This window comes from Pelophylax lessonae (assembly GCF_965119305.1).
Source record: "Pelophylax lessonae genome assembly, chromosome: 3".
In the NCBI taxonomy this organism is placed as follows: domain Eukaryota; kingdom Metazoa; phylum Chordata; class Amphibia; order Anura; family Ranidae; genus Pelophylax; species Pelophylax lessonae.
The window spans coordinates 687,986,375-688,008,371 of NC_138770.1; the positions used below are offsets into that span (position 1 = coordinate 687,986,375).

At 48.3% G+C, this 21,997-nt stretch overlaps 1 protein-coding gene across 1 annotated transcript in view; it reads right to left on the bottom strand.

Moving 5' to 3' along the window:
- LOC309549478 (ALK tyrosine kinase receptor-like) overlaps positions 1–21,997 on the bottom strand; it is a 249,071-nt gene that overhangs the window by 164,454 nt on the left and 62,620 nt on the right. Inside the window, 3 exon segments of the mRNA XM_082249784.1 lie at positions 565–665; positions 3,276–3,383; positions 6,198–6,329. Of these exon segments, the coding sequence (XP_082105910.1) occupies positions 565–665; positions 3,276–3,383; positions 6,198–6,329 (341 nt within the window).

Genomic DNA, 21,997 nt, shown 5'->3' on the forward strand with positions numbered 1-21,997 from the left:
AGTCAGTCTTCATTGGGTCAGGCAGTCTTCATTGGGTCAGGTTTTTGTTGCGTCGGTCAGTCTTCATTGGCTCAGTCTTCATTGGGTCAATCTTCGTTGGGTCAGTCAATCTTCATTGGGTCAGTCCTCGTTGGGTCAGTCAGTCTTCATTGGGTCAAACTTCATTGGGGGGGTCAGTCTTCATTGGGTCAGTCAACCTTCATTGAGTCAGTCTTCGTTTGGTCACGCAGTCCTCATTGGGTCAGGTTTTTGTTGCGTCGGTCAGTCTTCATTGGCTCAGTCTTCATTGGGTCAATCTTCGTTGGGTCAGTCAATCTTCATTGGGTCAGTCCTCGTTGGGTCAGTCAGTCTTCATTGGGTCAAACTTCATTGGGGGGGTCAGTCTTCATTGGGTCAGTCAACCTTCATTGAGTCAGTCTTCGTTTGGTCACGCAGTCCTCATTGGGTCAGGTTTTTGTTGCGTCGGATAGTCTTCGTTGGGTCAGTCTTCGTTGGGTCAGTCTTCGTTGGGTCGGTCAGACTGTTTAATTACCAGTACAGCTTTTCTACTTTGATGTTACTCACCTGGCAGGTGGCGTTCCTCAGGGGGGATGGGTAGAGTACGTTGGTCATTACAGAACTCTGCGATGGTGGTGAGTCTCTGGTGTTCAGGAAGAGCACAGAATCTGCACGAGTAAGAGAAGAGAAGAGGAGAGAGATAATGTGATCTGATTAACGCCGGAGAATACAACGCTAACACCAAATTCATCAGATTCTTAACATTCAGTGAAGATAGTAAAATGCGAAAGAGATCAAATTAAAAGAGAAGTATGGCTTTCAATTTTTTCCCCAGATATACTTACCTAGGTGGGTGCTACATCTGTCCCCTGGCGCCTCTACACTGAGAACCGAGCGATTGAACACCTCTGATCGCTCGGTTCTGACAGCTCCCCGGGCAGAGAGCTGCTGACTGTCAGTCACCGCTCTCCGCTCTGCCCCCACCTCGCTCATTGGAGCACTGGGCTGGGAAGGGGCGGGGGCAGCCGGCTCAGGATCTCAGCTCCTCCCCCCTCCTTGCTCATTAGAGTGCTGGGCTGTGAAGGGGCGGGGGGTAGCCGGCTCAGGATCTCAGCTCTTCCCCCCTCCTTGCTAATTGAAGCGCTGGGCTTTGAAGGGGCAGGGGCAGCCGTCTCAGGAACTCAGCTCTTCCCCCCTCCTTGCTCATTAGAGGGCTGGGCTGTGAAGGGGCGGGGGCAGCCGGCTTAGGATCTCAGCTCTTCCCCCCCTCCTTGCTCATTAGAGGGCTGGGCTGTGAAGGGGCGGGGGGTAGCCGGCTCAGGATCTCAGCGGCTCACTGAAAGGCTGAGCTGGGTGTTGGTCCAGGCTCTTGGCGGATCCCAACTTTGTGGTCGGGATGACGCGGTGCCTGGACCGACATCTGTGATGTCAGCAGGGAGCGGACTTCAGAAAACGGGTCACAGGAGTGCAGAACAAACTACAACCCTGGGATCCATAGGAGGAGAAGTACAGCCAAACGAGCTTTCCCCGCACTTCTCCTTTAACTACTTCCCACCCAGGACAATTATCTCCTAAAAGTAAAAATAATCCTTTTTTTGCTAGAAATGTGCTCAGAATTTCTATATATTAAGCAGAGGCCCTAGAGAATATGATGGTGGGCGCTGCAATTTCTTATGTTGCACGGTATTTACACAGCAAATTTTTGTAAAAAATACACTTTAATGAATTGTATTGCAAAAAAACACAATATTTAGCCCAATTATTTGGAAAAATAGAAAAGATGATTTTATGCTGAGTAAATAGATACCCAAAATGTCGCGCTTTACAACTGCGCACACTCGTGGAATGGCCATGACAAACAACGGTACTCCATAGGCGACACTTAAAACATTTTTATAGGTTACCAGTTTAGAGTTACAGAGGAGGTCTAGCTCCGGAATTATTGCTCTCGCTCTAACGTTTGTGACGATACCTCACATGTGTGGTGCGATCGCCGTTTACATATTGTGCGCGACTTACGTATGCGATTGTTACTGCGTGCAAGCACGAGGGGGCGGGGAGCTTTACATTTATTTTATATTTAATATATATTTTTTATCACTTATTTTTCCCATCATAAGAAATGTGAACATCCCCAGTGATAGAAATAAGAGATGAGAGGTCCTCTTTATGGAAAGATCCGGGGACAATAAAACCCCAAATCTCTCCTCTACACTGAAAAGCATGAGATAAAAAAACCATTGATCTCATACCTTCCAGAGATAAAAACCTGAAATGACGTCATACATTCCCTCCCAGGACCATAGAGATGGCCGAGGACCATCTGATTCATGGCCAGCTCTATGATAACTCATGGGCATGGCCAGGTGGATTCTGGACTCCCCGATCGCATGGCAGAGCCCAGAGAGGTGCTGGTGGGCATCAGGAGGGTTGGGGCATCAGGTTTCTCCACCCCAAACTCACTCTTCCATGTCTTTATGGACCTTGCTTTGTGCACTGGTGTGCAGTCATGCTGGAACAGGGAGGGGCCATCCCCAAACTCCTCCCACAAAGTTGGAAGCATGAAATTGTCTAAAATGTTTTGGTATGCTGAGTTCTCTTCACTGGAACTAAGGGGCCAAGCCCAACCCCTGAAAACACCCCCACACCATAATCCCCCCTCCCCCCACACCATAATCTCCCCTCCCCCACACCATAATCCCCCCTCCACCAAATGATTTGGACCAGTGCACAAAGCAAGGTCCATAAAGACATGGATGAGCGAGTTTGGGGTGGAGGAACTTGACTGGCCTGCACAGAGTCCTCACCTCAACCCGACAGAGCACCTTTGGGATGAATTAGAGCGGAGACTTCTTGTCCAACATCAGTGCCTGACCTCACTAATACGCTTCTGGTAGAATGGTGAAACATTCCCATAGACACTCCTAAACCTTGAGGACGGCCTTCCCAGAAGAGTTGAAGCTGTTATAGCTGCAAAGGGCGGAGCCAACTCAATATTGAACCCTAGGGACTAAAACTGGGATTTAAAGGCCGGCGTCCCAATACTTTTGGTTATATAGTATTTCTACCCGTCCATCTAATTCCACCAATAAGATAACCACCGGCTCCTGATTGTACACTGGGACCAGGCACTGTCAGCCAATCCCAGCCATTCATAGAGGTCACATGATCAGGAACATCGCCTCCGCCTCCTGGCATTAGGATTCACACAAATAGGAAAAACTGACCATAACCCCGGCCTGTCCTATATTACCGCCCCCCAATACACGGCAAATTACCTTCCGAGTCCCCCAGATTCCCGATCCTCCATAGTGAGGTGTGGGGGTTCAGCGTCCATCCGCAGCTCCCATCTTCAAACATACAATAAAATCCTGGGGGGAGATTTCCTGCAGGGGACACATAGAGAGAAGATGTGAGGTATCTGTACACCGGGGACACCCCTCATCACCGGGGACACCTCTCATCACCGGGGACACCTCTCATCACCGGGGACACCTTTCATCACCGGGGACACCCCTCATCACCGGGGACACCTCTCATCACCGGGGACACCCCTCATCATTGTATGAATGTTACATTGTTACCAAATCAGTGGGGGATGGAGGAGGAAGACTCTTCATTGTTCGGGGGGGGGGCATTTGCTCATTTACACAATGCACCCTGCAAATCCCACAGTCCATAGTCCCACATCCCAGTCCACAGTCCCACATCCCACAGTACATAGTCCCACATCCCACAGTCTATAGTCCCACACCCCAGTCCATAGTCCCACATCCCAGTCCACAGTCCCACATCCCACAGTACATAGTCCCACATCCCACAGTCTATAGTACCACACCCCAGTCCATAGTCCCACAGTCTATAGTTCCACATGCCAGTCCATAGTCCCACACCCCAGTCCATAGTCCCACATTCCACAGTCCCACATGCCAGTCTATAGTCCCACATCCCACATCCACAGTCTATAGTCCCACATGCCAGTCCATAGTCCCACATCCCACAGTCCTTTGTCCCACATCCCACAGTCCCACACCCTAGTCCATAGTCCCACATCCTATAGTCCCACATCCCACAGTCCATAGTCCCACATCCTATAGTCCCAAATCCCACATCCCACAGTCCACAAACCCACAGTCCATAGTCCCACATCTCACAGTCCATAGTCCCACATCTCACAGTCCATAGTCCCATATCTCACAGTCCATAGTCCTAAATCTCACAGTCCATAGTCCTAAATCTCACAGTCCATAGTCCCATATCTCACAGTCCATAGTCCTAAATCTCACAGTCCATAGTCCCACATCTCACAGTCCATAGTCCCACATCTCACAGTCCATAGTCCCACATCTCACAGTCCATAGTCCCATATCTCACAGTCCATAGTCCCACATCTCACAGTCCATAGTCCCATATCTCACAGTCCACAGTCCCACATCTCACAGTCCATAGTCCCACATCTCACAGTCCATAGTCCCACATCTCACAGTCCATAGTCCCATATCTCACAGTCCATAGTCCCACATCTCACAGTCCATAGTCCCACATCTCACAGTCCATAGTCCCATATCTCACAGTCCATAGTCCCACATCTCACATCCCCGCTGAGCAGAAAAAGGACCACAGCACGCAGCGGACCATGTGAAAGAAGCCTTAGTGTCACTGGTGATGTCAGCATCAGTTAGTCAGTTCCACCTTCCCCCCCCCCAGCGTCAGTTAGTGTCAGAATGACCGCGGCACTATCACAGTCCCTGGCTGTACCCCCCCCCCTCCCCAGTGGAACCCAGGGGGCTGGCTGTACCCCCCCCTCCCCAGTGGAACCCAGGGGGCTGGCTGTACCCCCCTCCCCAGTGGAACCCAGGGGGCTGGCTGTACCCCCCCCCAGTGGAACCCAGGGGGCTGGCTGTACCCCCCCCCAGTGGAACCCAGGGGGCTGGCTGTACTCCCCCTCCCCATTGGAACCCAGGGGGCTGGCTGTACCTCCCCTCCACATTGGAACCCAGGGGGCTGGCTGTACCCCCCTCCCCATTGGAACCCAGGGGGCTGGCTGTACCTCCCCTCCCCAGTGGAACCCAGGGGGCTGGCTGTACCTCCCCTCCCCAGTGGAACCCAGGGGGCTGGCTGTACCCCCCCCCCCCCAGTGGAACCCAGGGGGCTGGCTGTACCCCCCCTCCTCAGTGGAACCCAGGGGGCTGGCTGTACCCCCCCTCCCCAGTGGAACCCAGGGGGCTGGCTGTAACCCCCCCCCCTCCCCAGTGGAACCCAGGGGCTGGCTGTACCTCCCCTCCCCAGTGGAACCCAGGGGGCTGGCTGTACCCCCCCTCCCCATTGGAACCCAGGGGCTGGCTGTACCTCCCCTCCCCAGTGGAACCCAGGGGGCTGGCTGTACCCCCCCTCCCCATTGGAACCCAGGGGGCTGGCTGTACCAGCCCTCCCCAGTGGAACCCAGGGGGCTGGCTGTAGCCCCCCCTCCCCAGTGGAACCCAGGGGGCTGGCTGTACCCCCCTCCCCATTGGAACCCAGGGGGCTGGCTGTACCTCCCCTCCCCAGTGGAACCCAGGGGGCTGGCTGTACCTCCCCTCCCCAGTGGAACCCAGGGGGCTGGCTGTACCTCCCCTCCCCAGTGGAACCCAGGGGGCTGGCTGTACCCCCCCCCTCCCCAGTGGAACCCAGGGGGCTGGCTGTACCCCCCCCCCTCCCCAGTGGAACCCAGGGGGCTGGCTGTACCTCCCCTCCCCATTGGAACCCAGGGGGCTGGCTGTACCTCCCCTCCCCATTGGAACCCAGGGGGCTGGCTGTACCTCCCCTCCCCAGTGGAACCCAGGGGGCTGGCTGTACCCCCCCCCCTCCCCAGTGGAACCCAGGGGGCTGGCTGTACCTCCCCTCCCCATTGGAACCCAGGGGGCTGGCTGTACCTCCCCTCCCCATTGGAACCCAGGGGGCTGGCTGTACCTCCCCTATCCATGACCCTGGTACATCACATATGTAATTTTATAGTTTGACAAAATATCTACAATAATTTTGGCTAAGATCTCACCTGTAATGTTATTTGGGGAAAAAAATTATCTGCTGGTAAAAACTAGAACAGTTCATCTTCTAGATTAGAATCTAAACCTCCCCGGCCAATCACCTTCCCTCCCGGGAAATGTCTATGGGGAATGGTGAAGAGCTGGAATAAGCGAGTGTTCCAGGGAAATACTCACGGCAAAGATCTCCTTCATCCTCCTCCTCCTCGCAGTCCGCTATGAAATTGCAGACTTGAGACAGTTTAATCTCCATCCCGCTTCTGCAGTGGAAGGAACTGTCCAAAGTCATTCTCACCCCAGGGGTATTTCCTGCAGAGGGAACAGCAATCTTCATAAGTATCACAGGATGACAACATTCATAACACAATGGCTGTTATCTGGATGGACAAAGAAAACCCGATCAGAATACTTCCAGCACCGAACACGAAGAAGTCACAGAAATCCCTAAGAGGCCGTGAAAGAGACAACTGCAAGAGGCGTGAAAGAGGCCATCAAAGACTGGAACAACCACCCCCAACCTTGGGTGCGGAACTTTGATAACATTTAATATCATTTTTCCTGCCAATTGGATAAAAACATAAAACATTAACAATGTAGGCTATGTGGGACTTTAAATGAAGCACCAGCCTGTAGGCAAGGCGCCTCCATCCCTGGTTACATAAACAATGTGGGCTATGTGGGACTTTAGGTGAGACACCAGCAGGTAATGCCCGGCGTCTCCATACCTGTATCAGAAAAAATGAAAGTTGAAAGGATTAAAAGAGGTGCATGGAAGCCAGCCAGCCCCCAGTCTGATGTACTCACCCTCCAGTCTGCCACCAACCAAGTAGACCTGTCTCAATATACATAAAGAACAGGGGTTTAGTTGACACACATTTGCAAACGCATGTGAAAGCTGCAGGTCCACTACACGGCACCCTGTGTTACCTGCAGTCCTAACACTTTCTAATTTTAGTGTCTCCACAATGGAAGCACATGGCTGCTAATGGATGGATGGATGTCCTACATAACCTACATTGTCTATGTAACCAGGGATGGAGGCGCCTTGCCTACAGGCTGGTGCCTCATTTAAAGTCCCACCATGCGATTTTCGTGCATTTTTGGTGGATGCAGTCTGATTTGACCCCAGTTTTTTCATATACAGGGATGGAGACCATAGCATGACCTGCTTGTCTCATGTAAAGTCCCAAATATTTTATGAAATTAGGGACGGAGGCACTGTGCTTTACAGGCCAATGCCTCATATAAAATCCCAATCTGTGTTTTACACTGCATCCACCAAGGGGATGGAGGTGTATGCTTCTCAGCTGGTCCTTTCAAGTTTGTACCATCGTTACAACATCGCTATTAGAGCTGTGAAATATTAGACCAGTCATGGATGGGGGTGGGTTGGGGGAGGTTTGGGATGCTCCCTCCCACCTGCCTCCTATCCATCCATTAGCAGCCATGTGCTTCCATTGTGGAGACACTCAAATTAGAAAGTGTTAGGGACTGCAGGTAACACAGGGTGCCGTGAAGTGGCTCTGCAGCTTTCACATGCGTTTGCAAATGCGTGTCAACTAAACCCCTGTTCTTTATTTATATCATGAGACAGGTCTACTTGGTTGGTGGCAGACTGGAGGGTGAGTACATCAGACTGGGGGCTGGCTGGCTTCCATGCACCTCTTTTTATCCTTTTCAACCTTTGTTTTTTCTAAAACATAAAACATTAGCCATAAAACTCGAACAATGAACACCTGCCCCAAACTTTGTGGCGCCATGTTGGAAAATGGAGCAGGGTGGTTTCACAAACCTTCAACGGCATGACACCATAGATTGAGCTGACTGGGTACCCTGTATGGTGATAAAGGCAGGGGTATGTTTCGGACACTTACTGTATTTAATATTTGTATTTTTATTACTGAATAAACATGGTGACTCTTTCCTTTTTATTATATACTCTGACAGTGGAGATACAATTTGGTCTAACTGTCCAGACTGATGGGAGAAACAATGTACAGCATCTACACTCTTCCAATGTACAGCGTCTACACTCTTCCAATGTACAGCATCTACACTCTTCCAATGTACAGCGTCTACACTCTTCCAATGTACAGTGTCTACACTCTTCCAATGTACAGCGTCTACACTCTTCCAATGTACAGCGTCTACACTCTTCCAATGTACAGCGTCTACACTCTTCCAATGTACAGCATCTACACTCTTCCAATGTACAGCGTCTACACTCTTCCAATGTACAGCGTCTACACTCTTCCAATGTACAGCGTCTACACTCTTCCAATGTACAGCGTCTACACTCTTCCAATATACAGAGTCTAAACTCTTCCAATGTACAGCGTCTACACTCTTCCAATGTACAGCTGTCTACACTCTTCCAATGTACAGCGTCTACACTCTTCCAATGTACAGCGTCTACACTCTTCCAATGTACAGCGTCTACACTCTTCCAATGTACAGCATCTACACTCTTCCAATGTACAGCGTCTACACTCTTCCAATGTACAGCGTCTACACTCTTCCAATGTACAGCGTCTACACTCTTCCAATGTACAGCGTCTACACTCTTCCAATGTACAGCGTCTACACTCTTCCAATGTACAGCGTCTACACTCTTCCAATGTACAGCGTCTACACTCTTCCAATGTACAGCGTCTACACTCTTCCAATGTACAGCGTCTACACTCTTCCAATGTACAGCGTCTACACTCTTCCAATGTACAGCGTCTACACTCTTCCAATGTACAGAGTCTAAACTCTTCCAATGTACAGCGTCTACACTCTTCCAATGTACAGCGTCTACACTCTTCCAATGTACAGCGTCTACACTCTTCCAATGTACAGCGTCTACACTCTTCCAATGTACAGCGTCTACACTCTTCCAATGTACAGAGTCTAAACTCTTCCAATGTACAGCGTCTACACTCTTCCAATGTACAGCGTCTACACTCTTCCAATGTACAGCGTCTACACTCTTCCAATGTACAGTGTCTACACTCTTCCAATGTACAGCGTCTACACTCTTCCAATGTACAGCGTCTACACTCTTCCAATGTACAGCGTCTACACTCTTCCAATGTACAGAGTCTAAACTCTTCCAATGTACAGCGTCTACACTCTTCCAATGTACAGCGTCTACACTCTTCCAATGTACAGCGTCTACACTCTTCCAATGTACAGCGTCTACACTCTTCCAATGTACAGCGTCTACACTCTTCCAATGTACAGCGTCTACACTCTTCCAATGTACAGCGTCTACACTCTTCCAATGTACAGCGTCTACACTCTTCCAATGTACAGCGTCTACACTCTTCCAATGTACAGCCTCTACACTCTTCCAATGTACAGCGTCTACACTCTTCCAATGTACAGCGTCTACACTCTTCCAATGTACAGCGTCTACACTCTTCCAATGTACAGCGTCTACACTCTTCCAATGTACAGCGTCTACACTCTTCCAATGTACAGCGTCTACACTCTTCCAATGTACAGCGTCTACACTCTTCCAATGTACAGCGTCTACACTCTTCCAATGTACAGTGTCTACACTCTTCCAATGTACAGCGTCTACACTCTTCCAATGTACAGCGTCTACACTCTTCCAATGTACAGCGTCTACACTCTTCCAATGTACAGCATCTACACTCTTCCAATGTACAGTGTCTACACTCTTCCAATGTACAGCGTCTACACTCTTCCAATGTACAGCGTCTACACTCTTCCAATGTACAGCGTCTACACTCTTCCAATGTACAGCGTCTACACTCTTCCAATGTACAGCGTCTACACTCTTCCAATGTACAGCGTCTACACTCTTCCAATGTACAGCGTCTACACTCTTCCAATGTACAGCATCTACACTCTTCCAATGTACAGCATCTACACTCTTCCAATGTACAGCTGTCTACACTCTTCCAATGTAGAGATGGAAAGGGGCGGTCCAATTGTCCAGGACTCCCGGGTAATAAAGGTGGGCGGTTTATTCATCACTACCCTTTAGGAAGAAGATTCAACTCAACCATAAGACTTTCCTGTTCAGATTTTGGGCATCTACTGTAATATGCACATTGTCAGTCAGAGCAGCCTATTATGTATTCCACTCATGTAGTGCGGCGTGTTACAATGCCGGCTATGGAAAGCTCCCAATACTGACTGGCTGGCTTTCTGAAACCATTTAATATCTTAAAACCTACAGACAACGTTTGCCGTACCGGACCGGTGGACTGATTTTGGATGTCCCAATTTTCATGAGGTGGGTGAACTGCAGCAATCTCTACCAGAGACAGGTGACCATAAAAGTGAAGCGGGCGGTGATGCACCGGAGAAAGAAACACCCGCCATGCAGTTATGTCACCCTAGACCACATCCAGCCCTGAACATGGGAGGAGGGGCAGTGACCACATCATTGCAGGCTCATAAACTCATATTATTCTAATAAATCAAACAAATGGATGTCCCAGCAGCCCCAGGGGATTCACTCACCTCCTCTCCAGGGCTGTCCCCTGCAGGCTTACCCAATCACTGACCCAGCACAGCGCCTCCTACAGGATGAATGATGCCCTGTGCCATTCAACCGCTTCATCAAGGCTCCCCACACCCAACCTGCTCTGTTCTCACAAGAGATGTCTGTAGAGAGTGGAGCTATGTTAGTACAGCATTTAGGATCTGCCCATTCCCGGGGGAAGAAGAGGATGGGGACAGATGTGAGGGAAGGCTCTGATGGGGACAACAGATGCATGGAAAGGCTCTGATGGGGACACCAATGTCAGGAAAGGCTCTGATGGGGACACATATGGGTGCAAAGGTTTTGATGGGGACACAGATGTGAGGAAAGACTCTGATGGGGACACAGATGTGAGGGAAGGCTCTGATGGGGACACAGATGTGAGGAAAGGCTCTGATGGGGACACAGATGTGAGGAAAGGCTCTGATGGGGACACAGATGTGAGGGAAGGCTCTGATGGGGACACAGATGTGAGGAAAGGCTCTGATGGGGACACAGATGTGAGAGAAGACACTGATGGGGACACAGATGTGAGGAAAGGCTCTGATGGGGACACAGATGTGTGGAAAGGCTCTGATGGGGACACAGATGTGAGGAAAGGCTCTGATGGGGACACAGATGTGTGGAAAGGCTCTGATGGGGACACAGATGTGAGGAAAGGCTCTGATGGGGACACAGATGTGAGGGAAGACTCTGATGGGGACACAGATGTGAGGGAAGACTCTGATGGGGACACAGATGTGAGGAAAGGCTCTGATGGGGACACAGATGTGTGGAAAGGCTCTGATGGGGACACAGATGTGAGGAAAGGTTCTGATGGGGACACAGATATGTGGAAAGGCTCTGATGAGGACACAGATGTGAGGGAAGGCTCTCATGGGGACACAGATGTGAGGGAAGGCTCTGATAGGGACACAGATGTGAGGGAAGGCTCTCATGGGGACACAGATGTGAAGGAAGGCTCTGATGGGGACACAGAGGTGAGGAAAGGCTCTGATGGGGACACAGATGTGAGGAAAGGCTCTGATGGGGACAACAGATGCATGGAAAGGCTCTGATGGGGACACCAATGTCAGGAAAGGCTCTGATGGGGACACATATGGGTGCAAAGGTTTTGATGGGGACACAGATGTGAGGAAAGAATCTGATGGGGACACAGATGTGAGGAAAGACTCTGATGGGGACACAGATGTGAGGGAAGGCTCTGATGGGGACACAGATGTGAGGAAAGGCTCTGATGGGGACACAGATGTGAGAAAAGGCTCTGATGGGGACACAGATGTGAGGGAAGGCTCTGATGGGGACACAGATGTGAGGAAAGGCTCTGATGGGGACACAAATGTGAGAGAAGACACTGATGGGGACACAGATGTGAGGAAAGGCTCTGATGGGGACACAGATGTGAGGGAAGACTCTGATGGGGACACAGATGTGAGGGAAGACTCTGATGGGGACACAGATGTGAGGAAAGGCTCTGATGGGGACACAGATGTGTGGAAAGGCTCTGATGGGGACACAGATGTGTGGAAAGGTTCTGATGGGGACACAGATATGTGGAAAGGCTCTGATGAGGACACAGATGTGAGGGAAGGCTCTCATGGGGACACAGATGTGAGGGAAGGCTCTGATAGGGACACAGATGTGAGGGAAGGCTCTCATGGGGACACAGATGTGAAGGAAGGCTCTGATGGGGACACAGAGGTGAGGAAAGGCTCTGATGGGGACACAGATGTGAGGAAAGGCTCTGATGGGGACACAGATGTGAGGGAAGGCTCTGATGGGGACACAGATGTGAAGGAAGGCTCTGATGGGGACACAGATGTGAGGAAAGGCTCTGATGGGGACACAGATGTGAGGAAAGGCTCTGATGGGGACACAGATGTGAGGGAAGGCTCTGATGGGGACACAGATGTCAGGAAGGGCTCTGATAGGGACACAGATGTGAAGGAAGGCTCTGATGGGGACACAGATGTGAAGAAAGGCTCTGATGGGGACACAGATGTGTGGAAAGGCTCTGATGGGGACACCAATGTGTTGAAAGGCTCTGATGAGGACACAGATGTGAGGGAAGGCTCTGATGGGGATACAGATGTGTGGAAAGGCTCTCATGGGGACACAGATGTGAGGGAAGACTCTGATGAGGACACCGATGTGAGGAAAGGCTCTGATGGGGACACAGATGTGTGGAAAGGCTCTGATGGGGTCACAGATGTGAAGGAAGGTTCTGATGGGGACACAGATGTGTGGAAAGGCTCTGATGAGGACACAGATGTGAGGGAAGGCTCTCATGGGGACACAGATGTGAGGGAAGGCTCTGATGGGGATACAGAGGTGAGGAAAGGCTCTGATGGGGACACAGATGTGAGGAAAGGCTCTGATGGGGACACAGATGTGAGGAAAGGCTCTGATGGGGACACAGATGTGTGGAAAGGCTCTGATGGGGACACAGATGTGTGGAAAGGTTCTGATGGGGACACAGATGTGAGGAAAGGCTCTGATGGGGACACAGATGTGAGGAAAGGCTCTGATGGGGACACAGATGTGAGGGAAGGCTCTGATGGGGACACAGATGTCAGGAAGGGCTCTGATGGGGACACAGATGTGAAGGAAGGCTCTGATGGGGACACAGATGTGAAGAAAGGCTCTGATGGGGACACAGATGTGTGGAAAGGCTCTGATGGGGACACTGATGTGTGGAAAGGCTCTGATGAGGACACAGATGTGAGGGAAGGCTCTCATGGGGACACGGATGTGAGGGAAGGCTCTGATGGGGACACAGATGTGTGGAAAGGCTCTCATGGGGACACAGATGTGAGGGAAGACTCTGATGAGGACACCAATGTGAGGAAAGGCTCTGATGGGGACACAGATGTGTGGAAAGGCTCTGATGGGGTCACAGATGTGAAGGAAGGTTCTGATGGGGACACAGATGTGTGGAAAGGCTCTGATGGGGTCACAGATGTGAAGGAAGGTTCTGATGGGGACACAGATGTGTGGAAAGGCTCTGATGAGGACACAGATGTGAGGGAAGGCTCTCATGGGGACACAGATGTGAGGGAAGGCTCTGATGGGGACACAGATGTGAGGGAAGGCTCTGATGGGGACACAGATGTGAGGGAAGGCTCTGATGGGGACACAGATGTGAAGGAAGGCTCTGATGGGGACACAGAGGTGAGGAAAGGCTCTGATGGGGACACAGATGTGAAGGAAGGCTCTGATGGGGACACAGATGTGAGGAAAGGCTCTGATGGGGACACAGATGTGAGGAAAGGCTCTGATGGGGACACAGATGTGAGGGAAGGCTCTGATGGGGACACAGATGTCAGGAAGGGCTCTGATGGGGACACAGATGTGAAGGAAGGCTCTGATGGGGACACAGATGTGAAGAAAGGCTCTGATGGGGACACAGATGTGTGGAAAGGCTCTGATGGGGACACCGATGTGTGGAAAGGCTCTGATGAGGACACAGATGTGAGGGAAGGCTCTCATGGGGACACAGATGTGAGGGAAGGCTCTGATGAGGACACCGATGTGAGGAAAGGCTCTGATGGGGTCACAGATGTGAAGGAAGGCTCTGATGGGGACACAGAGGTGAGGAAAGGCTCTGATGGGGACACGGATGTGAGGAAAGGCTCTGATGTGGACACAGATGTGAGGGAAGGCTCTGATGGGGACACAGATGTGAAGGAAGGCTCTGATAGGGACACATATGTGAGAAAAGGCTCTGATGGGGACACAGATGTGAGGGAAGTCTCTAATGGGATTAGGTTTCATTCATTCCTTTATCAATAACTGATTTCTGGCCCCCGCATATTTGTAAAATCTACATTGTGGCCCTCTGGCTGAAAAGTTTGGAGACTCCTGATTTAGACCAAAATGAGCATTTAACCCTTGCAGTGGGGAGCACTTTGCCTTTTCATTTCCCTGGAGTTCCGCTGTAAGGGAGACCACAAGCTAATTGATTACTGTGATTCTAAAGGCGTCCATACTTTCCCATCACTGACCAGGATATCTGATGTGGAGGGCGATGGCAGTCTATATATATTTCTGCAAAGGCTCCATTGAGGAGTGAATCAGATATAGAGCGTGGAAATGCTGAGCGGTTCACGGAACGCAGGAAATCGCTGCGTCTGCCGACAGGAGTTCTGCTGGCGGTTTTTAAAGAGTTCTTTTTTACAATTCTCCGCACGCCGTGGCTGCATGGTGTCACGCAACCCGCCTATAATTTTTATTGAGTCTGTAAATGACTTTTTATTATTAAAGGAGTCGTCGACATCCTCGAGTCACGCCGGGTTATTACCTGACTTAGCCGGCTCACCCGCCTGCGCATAAAAGATCCATCGCAGAATTAAAATGAATTATTAGTGAAATTCTTCCCGGGCTACAATGTGATTAACTGGATCCATCTGGATTGGCTGGGATGGCGGTTACATCTCGCTCTCCGCGGCTTTTGGGAGCTCTTAATCATCGGAGATTAAATTCGATGGACACATCAACGTTTCTGTTTTAGCGCCTGCCATCTCGCAATTAATGAGGCGTGCAAAAAAACAACCCCCCCCCCCCCGCTATAAATATAAAGAAGTAACGAGTCAGGAATACGGAGGCAGCAAACAAACAATGGATTTCATTCCTCTCCGTCCATGTCCAGGGAAGATTAAAGAGACTTCAAACTTTGTATTTATTTCCCCGATGGCGGAGAGACCCTGCTTACAATGGATATAAATGTTATTATAGTAAGGTCATCGCTTCACTTCATTCATACATTACATGCTAACATCACTTCATTCATACATTACATGCTAACATCACTTCAATCATACATTACATGCTAACATCGCTTCATTCATACATTACATGCTAACATTGCTTCATTCATACATTACATGCTAACATCACTTCATTCATACATTACATGCTAACATCGCTTCATTCATACATTACATGCTAACATCACTTCATTCATACATTACATGCTAACATCACTTCATTCATATATTACATGCTAACATCGCTTCATTCATACATTACATGCTAACATTGCTTCATTCATACATTACATGCTAACATCACTTCATTCATATATTACATGCTAACATTGCTTCATTCATACATTACATGCTAACATCACTTCATTCATATATTACATGCTAACATCGCTTCATTCATACATTACATGCTAACATCGCTTCATTCTTACATTACATGCTAACATCGCTTCATTCATATATTACATGCTAACATTGCTTCATTCATACATTACATGCTAACATCACTTCATTCATACATTACATGCTAACATTGCTTCATTCATACATTACATGCTAACATCGCTTCATTCATACATTACATGCTAACATCGCTTCATTCATATATTACATGCTAACATCGCTTCATTCATATATTACATGCTAACATCACTTCATTCATATATTACATGCTAACATCGCTTCATTTATACATTACATGCTAACATTGCTTCATTCATACATTACATGCTAACATCGCTTCATTCATACATTACATGCTAACATCGCTTCATTCATATATTACATGCTAACATCACTTCATTCATATATTACATGCTAACATCGCTTCATTCATACATTACATGCTAACATCACTTCATTCATATATTACATGCTAACATCACTTCATTCATATATTACATGCTAACATCGCTTCATTCATACATTACATGCTAACATTGCTTCATTCATACATTACATGCTAACATCACTGCATTCATACATTACATGCTAACATCACTTCATTCATATATTACATGCTAACATCACTTCATTCATATATTACATGCTAACATCGCTTCATTCATACATTACATGCTAACATTGCTTCATTCATACATTACATGCTAACATCACTTCATTCATACATTACATGCTAACATCACTTCATTCATATATTACATGCTAACATCGCTTCATTCATACATTACATGCTAACATTGCTTCATTCATACATTACATGCTAACATTGCTTCATTCATACATTACATGCTAACATTGCTTCATTCATACATTACATGCTAACATCGCTTCATTCATATATTACATGCTAACATCGCTTCATTCATATATTACATGCTAACATCGCTTCATTCATATATTACATGCTAACATCGCTTCATTCTTACATTACATGCTAACATCGCTTCATTCATACATTACATGCTAACATCGCTTCATTCATACATTACATGCTAACATCGCTTCATTCATACATTACATGCTAACATCGCTTCATTCATACATTACATGCTAACATCGCTTCATTCATATATTACATGCTAACATCGCTTCATTCATACATTACATGCTAACATTGCTTCATTTACTGCGTCTGTCCCATTCCAGAGTCACTGGACAGTCAGATGATGAATGAGGATCCGTATTCCTCCATATTCCGGATCCCTCCATATTCCGGATTTCTCAATATTCCAGATTCCTCCATATTCTGTGTTCCTCAATAATCCGGATCCCTCTATATTCCGGATTTCTCAATATTCCAGATTCCTCAATATTCCGTATTCATCCATATTCTGTGTTCCTCAATATTCCAGATTCCCCTGTATTCCGGATTTCTCAATATTCCGGAGTCCTCATTATTCCCGAATCTTCCATATTCCGGATTCCTCCGCATTCCTCAATATTCCAGATTCCCCCATATTCTGTGTTTCTCAATATTCTAGATTCCTCCATATTCCAGAGCCCTCCATATTCCAGATTCCTCCATATTCAGGATCGCTCCATATTCTGGATCCCTCAAAATTCCGGATTCCTCCATATTCCAGATTTCTCAATATTCTGTATTCCTCCATATTCTGTATTCCTTAATAGTCTGTACTCCTCCATTTTCCAGACTCCTTTGTATTCCATATCCCACCATATTCCAGATTCCTCAATATTCCGTATTCATCTGGATTCATTTTGGATTCCTCCATATTCTGTGTACCTCAATATTCCGGATTCCCCTGTATTCCGGATTTCTCAATATTCCGGAATCCTCATTATTCCGGAATCTTCCATATTCCAGATTCCTCCGTATTCCTCAGTATTCCAGATTCCTCCATATTCCGTGCTCCTCAATATTCCGGATTCCTCCCTCTACCAGATTCCTCCATATTCCAGATTCCTTCGTATTCCAGATTACTCAATATTCTGGATACCTTCCTATGTGTTCCTCAATGTTCTGGATTCTTCCATAATCCGTATTCCTTAATATCCTGGATTCCTCCATATTCTGTGTTCCTCAATACTCGGGATTCCTCCGGATTCCGTATTCCTCCGTATTCTGTATTCCTCAATATTCAATATTCCTCAATATTCTGGATTCCTCCATATTCTGTGTTCCTCAATATTCTAGATTCCTTCATATTCTGTGTTCCTCAATACTCTGGATTCCTCAAAATTCCATATTCCTCCATATTCCATATTTCTCCCTGGTCAGTGTAAAGATTTAAACAGGAAGTCATCCACCGTTATTAATATCACCATTGATACTTTGTGCTAGAGAAGAGTGAAGATGTAATAACCACTGTGAACACAATCTTCTCATTCTTTATAGGTCTTGGTATACCTTTAAATTGGTCCATGTCTCCTTCCTTCCTTCCTTGTCTCCCTTCTTCCTTGTCTCCTTCCTTCCTTGTCTCCCTTCTTCCTTGTCTCCTTCCTTCCTTGTCTCCCTTCTTCCTTGTCTCCTTCCTTCCTTGTCTCCTTCCTTCCTTGTCTCCCTTCTTCCTTGTCTCCTTCCTTCCTTGTCTCCTTCCTTCCTTGTCCCCTTCCTTGTCCCCTTCCTTCCTTGTCTCCTTCCTTCCTTGTCTCCCTTCTTCCTTGTCTCCTTCCTTCCTTGTCCCCTTCATTCCTTCCTTGTCCCCTTCATTCCTTCCTTGTCCCCTTCATTCCTTCCTTGTCCCCTTCCTTCCTTCCTTGTCCCCTTCCTTCCTTCCTTCCTTCCTTGTCTCCTTCATTCCTTGTCTCCATCCTTCCTTGTCCCCTTCCTTCCTTGTCTCCTTCTTTCCTTGTCCCCTTCCTTCCTTGTCTCCTTCCTTCCTTGTCTCCATCCTTCCTTGTCACCATCCTTCCTTCCTTCCTTGTCCCCTTCCTTCCTTGTCTCCTTCTTTCCTTGTCCCCTTCCATCCTTGTCCCCTTCTTTCCTTGCACCCTTCCTTCCTTATCTCCTTCCTCCCTTGTCCCCTTCCTTCCTTGTCTCCTTCGTTCCTTGTCTCCTTTCGTCCTTGTCTCCTTCATTCCTTGTCTCCTTCCTCCTTCCTTATCTTCTTCCTCCCTTGTCCCCTTCCTTCCTTGTCTCCTTCCTTGTCTCCTTCCTTCCTTCCTCCTTCCTTGTACCTTTCCTTCCTTGTCTCCTTCCTTCCTTGTCTTCTTCCTTGTCCCCTTCCTTCCTTGTCTCCTTCCTTCCTTGTCTCCTTCCTTCCTTGTCCCCTTCCTTCCTTGTCCCCTTCCTTCCTGCCTTGTCTCCTTCCTTCCTTGTCCCCTTCCTTCCTTGACTCCTTCCTTCCTTCCTTGTCTCCTTCCTTCCTTGTCCCCTTTGTAACGGACCGTTTCAGCAGACAAGGGGTTAAAATCCGTTTAGGCGATATGCCCCTTTCTGAGAGACAGGCACAGCTACTTGCAGGACACCAAACTCCCGAACTGGATACAAAATAGCACTCCAACCTGGAACCTCACGAATAGCTGCTAGCAGACGAACAGGAAAAGCATACATCAGCTTACACTCCTAGCAATCAGTCTCCAACAGCATACAGTGAATCCCCCCAAGAACGAGACAAAGCTCCGAGTTGAGGGTAAAACAGGAACAACATTTATTGGAAGAACACAGCACACTTTTATACAGAATTTGGAACATCCTTCCCCCAACAACCGCTTTCCCATTGGTCAATTGCACATTACCTGCAGTTCCCAATAAGGTCCTCTCCAGCCATGCAAATGAGGGCTTGAAAATTAGTCAACAGGGATTGGTCAGATACAGAACAATGGTTCCCTAACGAGCCCTCAATACACATTACTCTGAGTGTCAATACATCCCTTAGCAGACAACAGGTGAGGTCATTAGCACACTTGACAATAGGTGAATAGAGAGCCACCTCAGCCAGCCCGTCTCCTCAGAACTTCCTGTAATGACCATATTAGGAGTTGACTTCCTGTTCAGAGACCTCATGGCAAATGGGAACAAAAATCTTCATATTACAAGGGAGACATTATTCCTGAATATGACTGTCCCATTTGTAGTAGTCCAAACCATATTTTCAGTGTTCACTACCCTCCTGGTCACCCTGCATCCATAACAGATGCAGGGTGACTTAAACATAAGAAAGCCACACAAGGCTGGACATAGTGCCTCCCAACCTCTTTAAAGGAATTTGGGGTCCACAACCCCCATGCCCAAAGTGACTCCTGTCACATATGGGTGGATGATAAAGACTGGGGGTTGTTGGTGGCCAGTGAATATGGTTGGATGATGAAGATGGGATAGACAGTGGTGGCCGATGAAGATGGATGGATAATGAAGATGGGGGGGGTAGCCATTGGTGGCTGGTGAAGATGGATGGATGATGAGATGAGATGAGATGGGGGAGTGCCAATAGTGGGCAATGAATATGGGTAGATGATGAAGATGGGGAAGGTTGCCAGTAGTGGGCGATGAATATGGGTGGATGATGAAGAGGGGGAAGGTTGCCAATAGTGGGCAATGAATATGGGTGGATGATGAAGAAGGGGGTTGTTGGTGGTCAGTGAAGATGGTTGGATGATGAAGATGGTGTAGACAGTGGTGGCCGATTAAGATGGATGGAAGATGAAGATGGGGGGTAGCCAGAGGTGGTCCATGAAGATGGATGGATGATGAAGATGGGGAAGGTTGCCAGTAGTAGGCAATGAATATGGGTGGATGATAAAGACTGGGGGTTGTTGGTGGCCAGTGAAGATGGTTGGATGATGAAGATGGGGGAAAGCCAGAGGTGGCCGATGAAGATGAATGGATGATTAAATGAGATGAGATGAGATGGGGAAGGTTGCCAGTAGTGGGCAATGAATATGAGTAGATGATGAAGATGGGGAAGGTTGCCAGTAGTGGGTGATGAATATGGGTAGATGATGAAGAGGGGGAAGGTTGCCAGTAGTGGGCGATGAATATGGGTAGATGATGAAGATGGGAAGGTTGCCAGTAGTGGGCGATGAATGAGTAGATGATGAAGATGGGGAAGGTTGCCAGTAGTGGGTGATGAATATGGGTAGATGATGAAGATGGGGAAGGTTGGCAGTAGTGGGCGATAAATATGGGTAGATGATGAAGATGGGAAGGGTTGCCAGTAGTGGGCGATGAATGAGTAGATGATGAAGATGGGGAAGGTTGCCAGTAGTGGGTGATGAATATGGGTAGATGATGAAGATGGGGAAGGGCCAGTAGTGGGTGATGAATATGGGTAGATGATGAAGATGGGGAGGGTTGCCAGTAGTGGGCAATGAATATGGGTAGATGATAAAGAGGGGGAAGGTTGCCAGTAGTGGGTGATGAATATGGGTAGATGATGAAGAGGGGGAAGGTTGCCAGTAGTGGGGGATGAATATGGGTAGATGATGAAGATGAGGAGGGTTGCCAGTAGTGGGCGATGAATATGGGTGGATGATAAAGAGGGGGAAGGTTGCCAGTAGTGGGCGATGAATGAGTAGATGATGAAGTTGGGGAAGGTTGCCAGTAGTGGGTGATGAATATGGGTAGATGATGAAGATGGGGAAGGTTGCCAGTAGTGGGGGATAAATATGGGTAGATGATAAAGATGGGGAAGGTTGCCAGTAGTGGGCGATGAATATGGGTGGATGATAAAGAGGGGGAAGGTTGCCAGTAGTGGGGGATGAATATGGGTAGATGATGAAGAGGGGGAAGGTTGCCAGTAATGGGCGATGAATATGGGTAGATTATGAAGAGGGGGAAGGTTGCCAGTAATGGGCGATGAATATGGGTAGATGATGAAGATGGGGAAGGTTGCCAGTAGTGGGCGATGAATATGGGTAGATGATGAAGAGGGGGAAGGTTGCCAGTAATGGGCGATGAATATGGGTAGATGATGAAGATGGGGAAGGTTGCCAGTAGTGGGGGATGAATATGGGTAGATGATGAAGAGGGGGAAGGTTGCCAGTAATGGGCGATGAATATGGGTAGATGATGAAGATGGGGAAGGTTGCCAGTAGTGGGCGATGAATATGGGTAGATGATAAAGATCGGGAAGGTTGCCAGTAGTGGGCGATGAATATGGGTGGATGATAAAGATGGGGAAGGTTGCCAGTAGTGGGCGATGAATAGGAGTAGATGATGAAGAGGGGGAAGGTTGCCAGTAGTGGGCGATGAATGAGTAGATGATGAAGTTGGGGAAGGTTGCCAGTAGTGGGTGATGAATATGGGTAGATGATGAAGATGGGGAAGGTTGCCAGTAGTGGGGGAT